At 39.2% G+C, this 17,344-nt stretch overlaps 1 protein-coding gene across 5 annotated transcripts; it reads left to right on the top strand.

Moving 5' to 3' along the window:
* Positions 1 to 6,728: 6,728 nt before the first annotated feature.
* LOC139964277 (flavin-containing monooxygenase 5-like) lies at positions 6,729 to 17,211 on the top strand. 5 transcript variants are annotated; one of them, XM_071965753.1, is made up of 7 exons: positions 6,729 to 6,899; positions 8,276 to 8,414; positions 9,102 to 9,572; positions 10,256 to 10,311; positions 10,698 to 11,091; positions 12,515 to 12,759; positions 13,351 to 17,211. In XM_071965753.1, exons 2-7 carry the CDS (start codon positions 8,276 to 8,278, stop codon positions 13,705 to 13,707), a joined length of 1,662 nt encoding a protein of 553 aa, XP_071821854.1. In that variant the 5' UTR covers positions 6,729 to 6,899; the 3' UTR covers positions 13,708 to 17,211. The 5 variants fall into 5 exon arrangements, with proteins under 5 accessions (XP_071821854.1, XP_071821851.1, XP_071821853.1 ...); XM_071965750.1 differs by having other exon boundaries at positions 8,260 to 8,414; XM_071965752.1 differs by having other exon boundaries at positions 6,729 to 7,162; positions 8,260 to 8,414.
* Positions 17,212 to 17,344: the final 133 nt, after the last annotated feature.

Raw genomic sequence — 17,344 nt, 5'->3', positions numbered from 1 at the left:
TGGAAGACCTTCTAGCAAGGGACTGGATAACAAAGTCGAAGTCTAATTACTCTTCACCTGTGGTCTGCGTCAGAAAGCGTGACGGGTCGTTACGCCTATGTGTCGACTATAGAGAATTGAACCGTAAAACAGTTGATGATCGTCAACCAATTCCAAGAATCCAGGATATCCTTGATGGCCTGAAAGGTAGCTCCTGGTTTAGCACTCTCGATCAAGGTCGTGCTTATCACCAGGGATACATCGACCCAAAGAGTCAACCACTTACAGCATTTGTGACACCGTGGGGCCTCCATGAATGGAAAAGAATACCCTTCGGGTTAAAAAACGCCCCAGCAGAATTCCAAAGATACATGGAGGGATGCCTGGATGGTCTGAACAACGACATTTGTTTTGTATATTTAGATGATGTGCTAGTCCATGGCAGCACATTTAAAGAACACTTGGAGAATCTGAAGAAAGTACTGGCCAGACTACAGCAACATGGGATAAAGCTAAAGGCCAGTAAATGCAAACTCTTCCAGAAACAGGTCAGGTACTTGGGCAGACTAGTCACTGAAGAAGGACATAAGTTGGACCCTGCAGATCTTGAACCAGTCCTCTCACTTAAAGATAAGAAACCATCAACAGTTGGGGAGTTGAGGAAAATGCTAGGGTTCATTGGCTACTACAGGAGCTACATTCAAAACTTCTCAGCAATTGCCAGTCCTCTCTTCAAGCTGTTACAGAAGGAAAAGGGTTCTACACAAAAACCCAGTTGCAGAAACCAGAGGAAGAACAACCATCTACCCAACTCGAATCAGAAGATAGCCTGGACTGAGGAGCATCAGGGAATTTTATGTAGTCTGATTGACCTACTAACAAGACAACCAGTTATGGCATTCCCTGACTTCTCTAAGCCATACATTCTCCACACCGATGCATCGTTAATGGGACTTGGAGCTGTACTCTACCAGGAGCAGGAGGGGAAACTGAGGGTAATTGCATATGCCTCCAGGACTCTCAGTGCTCCAGAGAAGAATTACCACTCCACAAAACTTGAATTCCTGGCACTGAAGTGGGCGGTGACGGAACGCTTTCGAGATTACCTGACATACGCAAAGTACTTTGTGGTCTACACAGATAATAATCCCCTCACTTACATAATGACGACAGCACGTTTAAATGCAACAGGTCAGAGGTGGGTATCAGATCTTGCCTCATTCAGATTTGATATCAAGTATCGACCAGGGCACAGTAACCAGGATGCTGATGTGTTATCAAGGATGCCCTTAGAGACCGACATCAATGAGTACATCCAAGAGTGTACTGCGGAAGTTCCGGGATGTGCTCTCCAGACGATTTCAGAGTGTGCGGCAGCAAATGTAGAGGGAACATTTGTGTACGCAGACTCACTTACTGCTGATATAGACCTTTGTAATATCATGAACCTTACCACAGATCACAAAGTGAGTCTCATTGAACTGAAGGAACTAAAGGCTGCTCAAGCCAATGACCCAGTAATTGGCAAAGTCCTTGAGTACATGGAAAAGGGGACAAAGCCAACTTACAAGGAGAGGAAAGACGAAGACCCAGATGTGAGAGCATTACTAAACAAATGGGGAGAACTCATTGTTACGACCGAAGGTGTATTAAAGAGAGTAACGGCTAATCGAGAACAGCTGATTTTGCCATCGAAGTACAAATCTATGGTATTGAAGCAGCTCCACAATGAGATGTGTCACGTGGGCGTGGAACGGACACTGGACTTGGTGAGAGAAAGATTCTATTGGGCCCACATGGCGAAAGAGGTTGAGTTCTATGTAAGAAAACAATGTCAATGTATCAAACAAAAGAAACCAGCAAGACATGTAAAGAGTCCCCTTGTGCCTATTGTGACAAAAGAACCCTTTGAATTGGTATCTATTGATTACCTACATTTGGAGAAAAGTAAAGGGGGATATGAGTATATACTAGTCGTGGTAGATCACTTCACTAGATTTGCCCAGGCCTATGCGACGAAAAGGAAGACTGCCCTGGCAGCAGCTGATCACCTGTTCAACGACTTTTTCCTGAAGTTTGGATTTCCCAAAAGATTGCATCATGATCAGGGGAAGGAATTTGAGAATCAGCTTTTCACCAGACTACAGCAACTCAGTGGAGTGGGACACTCCAGAACGACCCCATACCACCCACAAGGGAACGGTCAGGTAGAACGACTGAATCGTACCCTCCTCAACATGCTACGATCGATGACTGAACAACAACGGTTCAACTGGAAGGACTCTTTGCGTAAATGCATGCATGCATACAACTGCACAAAGAGTGAAGGAACAGGTTATTCACCATTTTTCCTAATGTTTGGAAGAACACCACGCTTACCTGTAGATATTGCTTTCGGCTTGAAGGGAGATGAGACTACCAGAACTCAAAACGAGACAACTGGAGACCAGCGAGAGACATATGCTGAAAAATGGCGAAACAAAATGAAGGAAGCCTACAAAATTGCAGCCCAACATGCAAAGAAACAATCTGATAGAGCCAAACAAAGACTGGACAAGAAGGGACACAACGTTGCCTTGCATTCTGGTGACCGTGTTCTCGTAAAGAATCTTGCCCGGGTTGAAGGACCAGGAAAGCTTCGTCCTTTCTGGGAAGAGCAGGTTTATGTTGTTACCAAGCAGTTACCAGACATTCCTGTGTATGAAGTCCGTCCAGAGAGTAACCGGGGTCGGATTCGAGTCTTGCACCGAAATCTACTTCTACCATGTGATGCTCTTTTACCTGCTGATAACACTCCGAGACGTATCGCGAAGAAGGCTTCATCGAAAAATAGGCGAACTACTGACATTGTGGAAGGGAGTACAAATAGTTCAAGCGACGATGAATGGGTGCCCGATAGATTTGCGGGTTACCCATATCAAAGGGTGGACCAAGAGGGTGTTCAAGGTGGTGACCTCCATCGGCGGGGTAGAAGGTCTGAGGTTGATGTGGGAGGGGATCAGGTCGAAATTGACAATCAAAGCAATTCAGCAGGGGAGCAGGAAATTTGTGACCCCCCAGAACAACCAGGTCAAAATTTGGAAATTTGTGACCCCCCAGAACAACCAGGTCAAAATTTGAGACCACAAAGAGTTAAGCAGGGAAAGAAGGTTTTGACTTATGATAATTTGGGAAACCCTACCTGGGTCAGACAGGAACCCCATGTTTGTTATTTGTACAAGTATATTCAGCCAGTTGAATGCACAAAACCTAATTACTTGGGGAACATATATTCAAAATCTCTAATTTAACTGAGAACTTCTAATGTAACCCGACATCACAAGGGCTGAGTGGTACACACTACCAACAGGTCATAGTCCTACTATAGTTGTTTTTATTTTATAACTCTACCAGACATTACTTGAACACTGAGAGAACTTTTTGAGTTCCATTGTATTATACGTTATAACTTTTATTGTTATCAAACTTGTTTATTCGCACAGGAATGACAGATTTCGAGAAGCATGTGTATGTGTTTTCTAACATAGCATTGGTAGTGAGGTATGTAAATATGATAGTTAAATGGGAACATGCTAGTTCTTAGGGGCACAAGGAAATTTGTGAAATGATATGCAAGGTTTTAGTGACTAATTGGTCATTTGCAACACGACAATGTCTTTGAGTATTGCGCAGTGCTCGAATTTATTTGTCTTTTAGCCAAACGAATGTACTTAAATATTCTGTGACTTCAGATAAAAGTATAGTCAGTGGTAAATTTGCTACAAAGAAGGTTAAAGTAAACTACGTGTATACATTTAATAGTATGGGTGCCAAGGTGTTTCTAGTAGTGAGATGACTATTAAGATTTATATCTTCAGCTTGTAATTAGCAAGACTCGACAAATGAGAACAGTATAGAGTGCATTTTATAAAACTTTTATTCACCATTCATTTCTTCTTACATTGAATTCTATATTTCTTCATACGATACATGTTTACATGTCAGGGATGACATCTCTTAAGGAGGGGAGAGTGTTATGGGTATGATTAGCGGTGCCCTACCCAAAATTTTGTTGTTTGTTTTGGCGTTCAATAGCGCGTATAGTGGGCGGAGCCTCAGCGATTGATTAACATGTGCCTTAACTCGTTACAACTAAATTAAAACTGGTTTTTCCTCTCTCCGTCTCACAGAGATCCTGGTCTTAACATTTATTTTTTGTTTGCCAAAAAAAGGTTCTGGCGAAGTTCGGCGGCATAATAGTTTTAGAAACATAGATGGTAATTGTGTTTGTATTATCACTATAAACACTAAATGACATGCCAGCCATACTAAATTGTGCATTTTGTGTCCATATTTACTGGAAATGTTGCTTATTATTAAGGTCGAAAAATGGATCACATATGGCCATGGGCGGCGATCCTGGGTGGAGGGGGGATATATCCCCCCATGAAAATGGGTGGAGGGGATGTAATGCACCATACCCCCCCCCCACCAAATGCCAGGGATAAGAATATTTTCATGCCTACATTTATGCATCTTCGCTAATGTACGGCTCTTTTTTAGCTTCATTTCTCGCCTACCATAAACGCAGTGCGATCTTTTCAAATAAAGCGTCTTTATAAAGCAAAAATAGTTGACTGTAGGCTTCATTGGCCCTATAACAACAAAATGTATTATTGCGCCCACGGTATTGATATAGTACATATATGCACCCTCATAGTATTCATATAGGCCCTATAGTAGGCCTACACACGTACATGTTCCCTCGAACAGCTGAGAATCTCATGTAACCAGGGTAATGCTTAATACACGTTTCACCTGGATGCCCTAGCAATCGGTACCTAGGAATGTAACTATGTGTAATTGTGTATTGCATGTGTATAGGCCTATAATAGCCTGCATGAGGCCATTTTCTTCATCGAATAATATAACAGAGCTCTCGAACATTCTAACGTTGCGCCTGAAACAAGATTGACAGGGGCAATTTTCCCAAAATAACACCCGAAATTAAAAAAAAAAGTATTTTGGATCCTGATTATGAGATATTTCGGACATGACATCCCTATTTTAAAGTTGGGTATATGCCGCTTGGAAACCTCGGGAAGTGCCGTTTCCGGCCATCTAGAGGGTTTGTTAATCCCAAAATTTTCTTGTACGCTTCGCGCCAACCCATGGTGGCGCTACGCTTAGATAGTCAACAAGGTCATATCCCCCCCCCCCCCCCCCACTCGGAAGTACGGATCACCGCCCATGCATATAACACCATTTTGCATTTCAGCCCTTCTTTGAAAGCAAAAATTGTACACCCCCTCCCCTTAGACCCATCCCCCAGGACGGCGATCATTCATGCCTGGCGCCCCCCCCCCCCCTATTGGAAAATCCTGGATACGCCCCTGCATACGTGACTAGACTGGGAGGAAAACATGCCTGGTCTGGTGCACGACATACTGTCATTGATGGCATGGATAACATGTTCTCGGCCACAAGGGGTAAAGATGCCACTAAGAGAAAGAACTACAGCCGAGTTATTGTTACATTGTTATTGTTACAATTATTGTAACATTTTTCAATTTGATTTGTAATTATTTTTCATCGTTGCATTATTGTTTTTGCTTTTCTTTCTATTCAAACTATATTATGTACGGCGCTTTTGACAACTATTTTGTTTATAAATTAGCGTATTATAAATCTTAGTTATTATTATTATTATTCTTATTACGTCGCTTGTCCTAGTTTGTGGGACTCACATGCTTTTTATCCAAATGCAGTCAGCATATTAATTCAACAGCTTTATGCCAAGAATTGTTGGGAGATGAGGCATTAATTTTGGCATGAAAAATAGACACATGAAATTTTATTTGTTACATACTTATGCAACATTTATTTCCAGGAAATGTTAACTCTACTTAAATAGAGTGGACTGCCTAGAGAAGATTAATATATACCGGTATATATTTAAAAAAAGAGATGAGACTGGAAGAAATTTGGTTTCCTAAGGGATGTAAACAGGGTTATTATTTTATTTCGTGAATCATATATACATTTTTTTCTCGCCCCTGTATCTTACTGTCAAGGTTCCTTAATATAGGCCTGGGGCACTATTAAGCAGGGACGGTATGGCCTCCGGGACGCACATGGACACGTGCTTCACTCCCTAGCTCTTTTTGTGGAACACCTGAAAGTGCCTCTTTTCATGAATTAGAAGTTCCCTCCTATTTTCATTACCTCTTTTCCATTGCCCTTGTGTTACTGTTGCTGATTTTTTTTAACTAGATGTATCGAGGTCATCTTGTGGCTTTGCCCCTTCAAATCAACCGGTCCCACTTGCCCTCGAAGTTTGCACGTTTGCAGGGGTCAGCTGCCTCAACCGTGAAAACATCAAAAATGCTCTTTTTATAAATGAGAAGTGCCCCTCATTGGTGATACTGTCATGGCTAGGTTTAGTAAAAACGTGCAAAACAAAACGTGTTACAAAAAGGTACCCTGTTTTGGGGAAATTAAGATACATGCAAATAAATGCCTTTTTGTGATTCAAATACTGGAATGTAAAAAGGATCCTTTTTGTCTTGAAGGTTACCCAATTTTTTGCCATGCAGTTAGCCTCCTCAATTCACATATCCAACTATTGACATTTGTGACTTCCACCCCATCCTCCCCCCCCTCTCCCCACCCTTGAAAATGATACAATTTCTAATATTTATTCTGGGACTACTCTTGATGTATAGTAGATTTATGCAGCGATGACGAACGTGTTTGGCCCTTTTGGCGCCCCATAGACCTAAAACAATAGAGAGGTACTCAGCATAACAATATTTTCCTAACAGTTGTTGACTGGCCAGCTTGTATAGTAAACCAAAATTAACTTCGTGGTGCAAGTCGATATCAATGCATGGAACTAAAGAAAGTCCTGTTTTCAGTTACTTGATACAGGAAGATAATTGGTATTTACGAATAATATCTGTGTTTAGGCCCTGTCATTTAAGGTACTCAAGGCCTAGTTTTGTCCATGCGTACCTAGAACGTTGGGACCGGTTTAGCTACACCTGCTTACTATGTTATATTAATAAGGCCAAACGTTATGCTGCATCCAAAGAAAATGGTGGGAGAAATTCACCCGATCGTTGGATCAACAAGGATGGCGCTCTTGATTATATTCTTGATCATGGATTAAATAAGCGTTGCTCTGGTGCTTATTTACCCGATAGTAGGTTCAATAAGTGATAGTTTGATAGCCAGTGCTGTGTTTGAGTGGGTGAAGGTGGAGGCAGTTGAAGCAATGAGTCTTAGCAATCGGGAGCTAACGGGTTCGATACCCGGATGGGTCATAGTAAGGAGGGTTGTCATCCAAGAGCAATCTACAGTTTTCCAATCTGAAAAGATTCCAAATTTGAGTTAAAAAGTTGAATTGGAAGCCACCAGACGTGTAAGTTGTAATCCATAAGCACTTGCGGGTTTCCCCGACATTTGCCGTCGCCTTAACATCCTAAAAATATCTGCTGATTATTATATATTAATACTATTATACTGGTGCTTATTTACCCGATTAATGTAGATTAAAAAAATGATGGCGCTCTTATTTATTTACTCGAACATTGGTTGAAAAAGCGTTGCCGATGTGGGAGTTAATGAACGTTGTATGGGGTGTGTCCACACTCCACCCATCCCCTTAATTAGTGAAAGCAGTTGGTTGTTTTTTCAGAATAATTTCTCACATGATGAGATACACAAGTTTACGTACAACATAAACTTTTCTCTTTGTTGGACATCTGAGGTACTGTACACACTCAAGGCACAGTCTGCACTGAACCAAGAGAAATTCTTCATATGTACTTCCTAAAGAACACTGCTCAAGTATCTTCCAGGGAATGAATTTGGTGGCAAATTTAGAACATGGTTATTATGAAATAGTGCAACCAGCTTAACATTAAACTATAGTCTGTTGGGCAGCAAGAATCACTGGTCTGATAACCATGAATCTGGAGTGCACAGTACTTGTAAACAGACTCGTCTTCTGTCATATGGCTCAAGAGGACTTATAAAAGTTGTTGTGGTTGGCACATACATATCTCTATTATTATTATGATTATTTTTTTTGTATATGTAAGCTTGTCTCCATTTTCTTCTTGTAAACCTAGTACTTCAGGTATTGCACGAGATTGATTGATTGAATGATTTATTAATTGATGAGTCAAACCATGCCCAATATTTAGCTGAGAAACCTATCAAATTCCCATCAAAGTAAGAACACATTTTTGTAGTAAAAATTCATACGCAAACTTGAATTTATCTTTTAACCTCTAGCTCTACCCATCTGTAGATGGAGCCATTTTGCTGCGAGAGTGGATCCGTGAAGAGAATTGCGATTGTCGGTGCTGGACTATCTGGTTTGACATCAATCAAGGCATGTTTAGAGGAAGACCTCCAACCAGTCTGTTTTGAAAGGAGTGGCTTCATAGGTAAGGTCTCTCCATTAAGTAATATCTCCTAGTACTCATCAGTCGTATACCAACTGTAATCAGAAATTTGGTAGCACAGTGTGAGAAGACTTGTGCGGCATCCAACTTCCATCGTTACGCCCTCAAAAATGTCTGTGTACAGTAAATGAAGACTTCAGCCTCGTTCACACTTGAGAATGCAATGGGGATCTGATTGTTCACACTTGAGAATGCAATGGGGATCTGATAAACCACAAGAGCAATCAACATAGTAGTGTGAAACAGTCCATACTCACTCAGGGTCTGATCCTGCAATTGCCATCTCCCTTTTTCGGAGAGGATCCTGACCCAGCAAAAGCGACCAAGATTGTTCTTTGAATATTTGGACAAGTTGGACAAAACAGGTCTAAAGGGTCTTTGTTTTTACTTCCATATTTTTATTTGTAAATAACAGCTTTTTAATGTATAGATAAGTTAATATAGTTTTTTCACAAAAATGAGGTGAAAATCCATAGACTCTTGATGGAGGTCCATCTAGGAAGAACGTATAAAACCAACTTGAAACAGTTCAATATATTTGGACAGAACAAGAGGACTTCACTGTCATAATTTGCATTTCAAACCTCAAATTAACAACAAACAAAGGCTTGACATGCCTTAAATATAGACTGACATTTAAGTATTAATGGTTTTGCTCATTTCTTTCAGGTGGATTATGGGCTCCTCACAAAAAAAAAATTGACAAAGAAGGATCCATATATCCTTCTTTAATTTTCAACTCCAGCAAAGAGATGAGCTGTTTCAGTGATTTCCCTTACCCCAAATCTTATCCACCATACATTCGACCGTCACAGCAATATGAATACCTCAAAAGCTATGCAGACCACTTTGGTCTTCACGATTACATCAGGTTGCATACAAGTGTGCTGGAAGTTTCTCCAATTTATACAGCTGATGAAACCAAAATACAGAAATGGAAAGTTCGATCACAGAAACTGGATCAAGCTAACACTGTTGAAACAGAAGAGCTATTCGATGCTGTCTTGATCTGTAATGGTAATACAACAGAGGCAGCTGAGGTAACATTCCCTGACCAGGATAAATTCAGAGGTAAAATCCTGCATAGCTGTCACTTTCGAGAAGGCTTTGACTACAAAGATGAGAAAGTTCTTGTCATAGGTAACTATACCAAGATAACATCTATTGCAATGTAAACAATAATAATAACACATAATAATCAGCAGTTATTTTTAAGACCCTTAAGCGACCACAAATGTGGGAGATACCTGCAAGGCCTTATGGATTACAACTTATATCGGGTGACTTGCATTTCAACATTTTAACTCAAATTTGGAATCTTTCAATTTAGAAAGTCATTTCAGATAGGAAACCGTAGATTGCTCTTGGATGAAAAATCCACCTTACTATAACCTGGCCCGGGAATCGAACCTCCCGATTGCTAAGCCTTATTGCTTCAATTGCTACCCCCTTTATCCACTGGGCCACAGCTTCGGTGATATGCATTTTCTGTAGCCGAAACAGAAATTTTTTTGATCTCATGACTACTGGACTACCTTTAAAAATTTGCCCTGTGCAGTAATAGCATGGACACAGATAATAAGAAAATTAAAGACAAGAAATATGTATTACTTTTTATTATCATGTTCATGTTGGAAAAGTTAGAGATATCCTTAAGGTTTCAAACTTCTGTTTGAAAATTAATGCAAAGATCTACCATTACATGTGTTTAATGGAAAACAGCAAGTAAGTTACAAATTAAAACCAGCAGATTTAATGTACATATGTTGATTTATCTCAGCATCATTGCATCATCGTTCTTCTTCTTCTTCTTCTTCTCTCAGGGGCTGCTAACTCTGCCGGTGATATTTCGGTGGATTGCTGCAAGTTTGCGTCCCACGTAAGTTTCCAAACTATAATGTCATATCCACAAGCTTTCAGCTTCTCAAACTATCCCCCGTCTGACAGATGACAGTGTACCTCTGCATCTCACCACTTTCTCAAAAACTTATGCTGGCTATGATGAAAGAAGTTGTTTCAAAACCATTGAACAAAAACAGAACCGAACCTCGGTCAAACCCCAAGTTCACAAACCAGAAATACTTAAATTCCATGAACAACTCCACTCAACAACACTACAAAAAAACACTAAAATGGCAAAGTTTTGAATAAGTCAAGAGAATCTGGCTCCATCCACTGTCTCTTCCAGCTTCTTCATCCCATCCCTTTAGAATAATGAAATGAAGAAATTTGGAATTGACGTCTGTATCTTCTCTCATCACTTAGGTATTTCTGAGTACCAAAAACGGCACCCATCCACTGCCCCGTTTGGTTAACGGCGGTATTCCTCTCGATGCCATGGCCAACACAATCCTAGGAAGCTATATGCCCGGTTTCGTCAAGAGGTTCATGTTGGGTCGTATCCTGTCGAGCGCATACGACATCAGGAATGTCGGTTTAGAACCGAAGAACCGTGATGCCGTCGGTCTCGCATTCATGGTCAACGACGAGATCGTTCAACGTATCGTATACGGGATGATTAGTCCAAAACCCTCTGTGGAAAGATTTACCGAGGAGGGTGTAATTTTTTCCGATGGAACTCGGGAAAAAATCGATACCGTTATACTAGCCACAGGCTATCATACAAAATTTCCGGTTTTAGATGTAAAAATTCTAAGAGGTTAGTAGTCGAGGAGGAGAACTGAGGGAAAAAAAGGTAGTTTGATAATTTGATATATGACAATTCCATAGTTCCTGTTCAGTTCTGCTTGTCAACATTCTACATCAGTAAGTTCCTGTTTTAAGTTCCAATGAAATGGCAGGTTTGTTTCATTTCGTGTCTTTTTGTCAGAAGAAGTGAAATAGGTAAGAGCAACATAGGTACCCTTCATCTCATCAAAAAAACTCTTATCTGGGAAAACCCGCCCCCCCCCCCAAATTTTTTTTTTTTGCACCTACCCAAATAAACAATGGACTAAAATGTGTTAAATTTCACTGCAGCATATCATAATAATGTCTAGGGTTGTGGTGTTGGATCATAAATTCAGCTCGAATGAATATTTTAATTATAATGATGGAAATGAGGTGGAAACAGAGATTTTACTGGTTTTGAAAGCTAAATTCTATTAAGGTAAATCAAGATGTACTGACAGTTTTTAGAATCCTTTTACTGGTAGTGTTTGGTCATATTGTCTTACATCTTTTATGTTGGGTAGGAAACACAGCAAAAAAAACCAAATAACATTTATATTTGGGATGGAATCTAATTGTTATTAAATCACAAAGCAGGAATTTTTACCCGTTTACAGTAAAAATTACAAAGTATGTTACCCATTTTGAAAAGGTATATGGGCAAATACAATAGTTAAAGAAATGCCAGAGTTTGCATGATTGCAATCAGGCCTGATGAGGGCACTGTGTCAAGAGAGCTACAGCCCCAGGCCTCAGAGTGAATTTTTGGGCCCTGGGAAAATATGGAGGAGCCTGGGATATATGAAAATCACAAAAGAGGGAGCCCTGTGACATGTTCAATGGTGTTTGCATACATTGAGAATTTCATCAATAATGCAATCTTTGGGATGTAAAAATATTGCTTTCCTCGGTGGATTAATTACTTAAATATGTATAACATAATAGGAAAACATATATATTTACACCTCCATTGCCTTGGTGACATCATTCACTATGTTGTTGCCAGATGTATTTACGAAACATCAATTTGATTTGACAAACATTCATATCTTCGTGCACCGAGTTGGGATAATTTTTTCTATACTGTAGTGTCATGTCCCGCTTCATAGCACTCGTATTGTCAGTACGAACATTATGAATATCAAGTTTCTATCAGATCAAGGTTAAGAACTGTACTGTCAATACAAGTGCTTTGAAGCATGTTATGGGAGGACAGTTTAGAGAGGTATTAGCATTAGGAAATTGGTCACTTGGTAATACACAGTGCTCGGGTTTGGCCGAAAGAGATGCAGCAAATGTCGAGCAAATTTTCTTAAGCAATCAGTTTCAGCTACCAGAATATCCGTTTTAAAATTCTGAGGATAACCAAAGCTGTTTCTTCGGAATGTCAAATACTTTCCTTTTATTATCAGATGACCCTTATGAGAGGAATCTGTATTTGCACATCTTTGCTACCACTCCCGAGCGACCGACTTTGGCTGTCGTTGGCATGACTTACCAACTTGGAGCAGCCGGACATGTCTTTGAAATGCAGGCCAGGTGTGCGGTCGCGGTCTTCAAGGGTGACGTCCGTCTACCGTGCAAGTCCGTGATGGCAAAACAGATAGATAAAACCAAAGCAGCTCTCATAGAAGAACATGGCAGGTTGAAATATCTGGTGAGATTTACCCTCTTTCCTATTTAACCGCTGAAATGTCAGGCCCTTTCCATAATATGTAATATGTTGAGGAAATTCCAGGATGCATTTTATATGGTCATGCATAGTACATTGCCACACATGCAAAGTGACCACATTACTTTGCTAATGCAAAGCTGTCATATAGCATTTTGTTTGTATCCAGGCCCTTAACATTTTTGGCTCTTTTTTGGTAAACAACCTTGAACCTCAAAGTGGCTGTGCAAAAGTTTGTTGTGCATGGATTCTCATGTCGAAAAATTGGACAAAAAACGTCATTATGTCAGGTGTTTCCTTCAAAAAGAACCCCTCCCCCCCCCCACCCAAAACCAAAAACAAGTGCAGTAATTCCGAACATACCATCAATGTTTAAACTTGGGGGTTGAGGAACAGACAATCACAAGTGATCTTGTGTGAAAACCTTACTTAACTATCTTTACATAGCATTTCCCTGCGTTTTCTCAGCTGCACTGTAAAATAGGCTATGAAGACCATCATGGCACTCTGCTATTATTTTATCTGTCTGTCCGTCTTACATGTTTGGATTTCTCTTTCTTTTGTATTTTATCAAAGGTGTCACCAGTACCATACATTTGCCAACTCTCTCTGCTGATTGGTTGTTATCCCAGTATTTGGCGTTACTTACTCATCAGAGACTTTCGATTGGCCAGATGCCTGTTCTTCAAGCCTTTCTACCCATACGTGACTAGACTGAGAGGAAAGCATGCCTGGTCTGGTGCACGACAGGCTATCATCGATGGCATGGATAACATGTTCTCGGCCACGAGGGGTACATCTATCGCAAGGGCCGGAAGGAGTTACAGATGTGTTATTGTGATGCTTCTGGCCCTGGTTTGTGGGGCTTATTTGCTTCTGCAGCTTAGATGCAGTCCCCACAGAATTGAACATTTGTTGAGCAAGATTTTATGATACATTAGGTGCCAAGCCATGAAATTTCTCCATTTATTATATACCTCACATTCATGCAATTTTCGTTCCAGAAAAATCTACTTCTACATGAAGCTTAAGCAAAATTTGTAGAAAATTGATATATTTTAAATACATAAAGGGAATTAATAAGATAGGGAAGGGGGGGTCTGGTGGGGTAGGGGGTGGTGGAGAGTTGGACATGGACACATTTTGGAGTTTTTATGCAATGACACCTCAACTCTTTAACTCAAAATTAACTACAATTAAGTATTACATTGTTTTCTCAGAGAATCAGGATTTAAAACAAGATTATTTTATGAGTCATGATACAAATTTTACCAAAATGCCTTGATTTCTTTCTTCTATCTTTAATAACATTAATAATAACATCTTTAATACATATTAGATCCCTTTTTCTACAGGTGATAAGTGATACAGTTAATAATATTTTTTCATTCCTGGGAAAATGTTTCTTTTAGTAGGCTCATTTTCATCGTGGTGAAAAGAATTGAAAACCGATTTAATCGTGAATGGTAATCACATTGTAAGTACAAGGTACAGAGGTGAGGGGTTGGAAGGGTAACGGGTGGGGGATTGCAAGGGGAAAAGGATGGGGAGTGTAAGGGCAAGGGGTTGGAAGGGGTGAGCAAATGCAGTAGGGAGAAATATTGGATGTCATATATTATAGAAATCTAGATATAAGGGATGTTGAAAATGAAGAATGACATTTATTTTTTTACAGGGTATTTGCTTATTCATAAAATCAATCGATAAATATATTGTTAACTACTTTGATCAATTTACCAAGTGCTTTGAAAATGAGGTAAGCTTCATTGGTATATTTTTGCATAATAACAGTAACGACAGAAAATTTAGTTTGATATCCTAAAATATATTGCTATATTTGAAATTATTTTAATATACTGAAAGCCATCAAACTACACAATTTTTTTTTTAATCTGTTTCTTTGTTTCTCAAAAAACCATATATACCTGGTGTTTGAACTTGATATGAGCTGGATAGAGATGGTTACTACTGTGGTAAGCCTGACTAGAACTATTGTTTTTGTTACTCCCAAAGGTCATATGAGGTCAGTCAAATATCAAAATCTGAAAACCTTGTAAATACCATAGCGCAGTACCTTAACACCATACTAGGAACAATTAAATGTATTTCAAACGAGAGACATGATGCACAAAAAGATGCCGACCACTTGCAGGGTTATACATAGGGGGTTTAAGAATGGGGGGGGGGAGGAGTGAAATTTAAAAGGCAGTTTAAAATCCTTCCCCCTTGGACTCCCACCAGCCCTTAGAAATACATTCTAGAGAAATTAAACACCTCTCTCTCACATGTATTATTGTGCTTTAAATTTGCCATGAAGGAACAAGAAATATTTTCAAAAGCTGAAACTTCCCGGAGCTGTAGTCCCCTGGAACCCTACTAGTGTAGGAGTTACACTTGATAGAAATTTTGGAGTAATTCCTCTTTCTAACATGTATTTTACTTCTGAAAATGCAGAATTCCCCCCCCCCAACCCCTTTGTACTCCTGGCCAGTAACAGGACGCAGTGGTAATAATGAAAAAATTGCAACCTTCATCGGTCTTTATTTTGCAACATTGCTTGACTGGTTACTGCAGTCGGTCCCATAAAAACTAGTCAGTCTTCAAATTGATCTACACCCCCCTCCCCTCCCCTTCCCTGAGGAATGTACCCCTGGACCACACACTTCAGTCTAGAGACTGTTATTCCTTCATGGTTACTTCTTTCATCGAGATTATAGCAAAACTATTTATTGATTTTTTTGGCTATTATGTTGTTTCCAATCTGTCTACTTAGACTAAATAGTATGAAAGAATGTGATTGGAATACAACATCAATAGCAAACCAGTCAGATCTGCCAGAGGTCAAATAGGGTCAAAATAAGGTCAAATAAACCTTGATGTTGGTTTACGATAACTTAGCATGTTCCCCTAAATTTGTATGCATAGAAAGCATACCATGATACAGAAATTCACTAAACCTGTCGCAACTTCTCTTGCCATATATTCCGACTCGCACACTTCGTTCGTCCAAAAAAACTGTATTTAACTGTACCTAAACCACGGTTGAAGACCTATGGTAACAGAAGCTTCGGATACTCTAGCTCTTATCTCTGGAACACATTACCAGATCACATATGAACATGCTCTAAACTTTCTACATTCAAAAGTCTACTTAAGACCCATCTTTTCATTTGTTTTTTTGTTGTAAATTAATCTGCTTTCTCTGTAAAGCATCTTGTGCAGTGAATTTTTTTGTCTACTGATTTGGTGCTATATAAGTCTCATTTATTATTATTGTTGTTATTGAACATCAACATTAACTATAGAAATCTTTATCTAGCCATTACTTCCATGAGATGATGGACACACTTCCCCTTAGTAATTCATACACATGAATAATATATTAACCAAGCTGATGGACCAAACCAAAATACTTAAATCAATTAGTTGTTTAATGCACTAGTTTATGATACTACTTTAGCACTTCCATCTTGTAAATAAAGAAATTTAGAATCTATCTGGCCACAAGATGATACGTTTACGACACTTTGCCATATTTCTACATCTGGTGTTTCTTTAGTTCCTTTTCTGCAAAGATTTGCCGACGATTACTAATAAACACAAAATAGTCAATAGTCAAATCAAAGTCAATAAAAGCAGCACCATCATCTGTATACTACAGGTTTGTAAAAGCACAAATTATTTGAATGAATATTTCGATATGAAAATAGTCGGTTTACGAGACTCATCAAATGTCGTTGGGCTTTTCTCGATTATAGTTACGGTCACGTGACGCGAGCAATGTTCTGTAAAAAGTGTATGAAGTCTTATTACTCAAACAAGATGCAGTTTATCATGATAATAGTCACTTGAGCCTTTGGTTTATTTCTTTTATGCAAAGTAGTTATTCATAATAGTTATTATAGTTAATCAAAATAGTTATTCATATATGCAAAATAGACTACATACCTCTCAGTAATGAGAGTGAAGGTAGATGGTTAAAGTTTGGCATGATGAGCAAACATCATGTTAATCTTTTAAAGACAGCTTTAAGCATCTGGCATGCAGTTAAAGGAAGTCAAAGAGAGAAAGAAAACTGATAACAAACCAAACTGCCTTTCAACAACAACAACAACAAAATTGCTTGTGTTAACAAAAACTAAGTGAATGTGTAAAGTGAGAAAGCTTGAATTGTTAAGTGTCAACGAACTAGCAAAGTAAGCTTCTGTAGAGAAGCATTTGATGGTGTTTACAAACTACCTCCTTGCTTAAAGAAGGATAGAGTATTGGAATTGAGCATGAACCTAACTTTCAACGCACATACATTTTTTTTGGTATATTATCATCAATCACTTGTATAATGTCAAATTTAATTTTGTAAAATTCAATTACTCACTAGTTGAGACCTGCAAAGTTGAGAATATTTTGTTTCTGTTTATACTCTTCTTTAAATAAAGCTTTGATTTGATCTAATCTTATACAATCCTTTCAGACTATGCTTAGCTTTACGGTGAACTTTTCAGTTTGTTTCTGTTTGGGCCCTGCTATGAAATCTCCTAATTGCCGGTAATGGGTTGTTGAAATAATGAAT

The sequence above is a fragment of the Apostichopus japonicus genome, chromosome 22 (genome assembly GCF_037975245.1).
Source record: "Apostichopus japonicus isolate 1M-3 chromosome 22, ASM3797524v1, whole genome shotgun sequence".
Classification (NCBI taxonomy): Eukaryota; Metazoa; Echinodermata; class Holothuroidea; order Aspidochirotida; family Stichopodidae; genus Apostichopus; species Apostichopus japonicus.
Note: the sequence above shows the minus strand (reverse complement) of the source record. Positions and strands in the feature narration are given on the sequence as shown.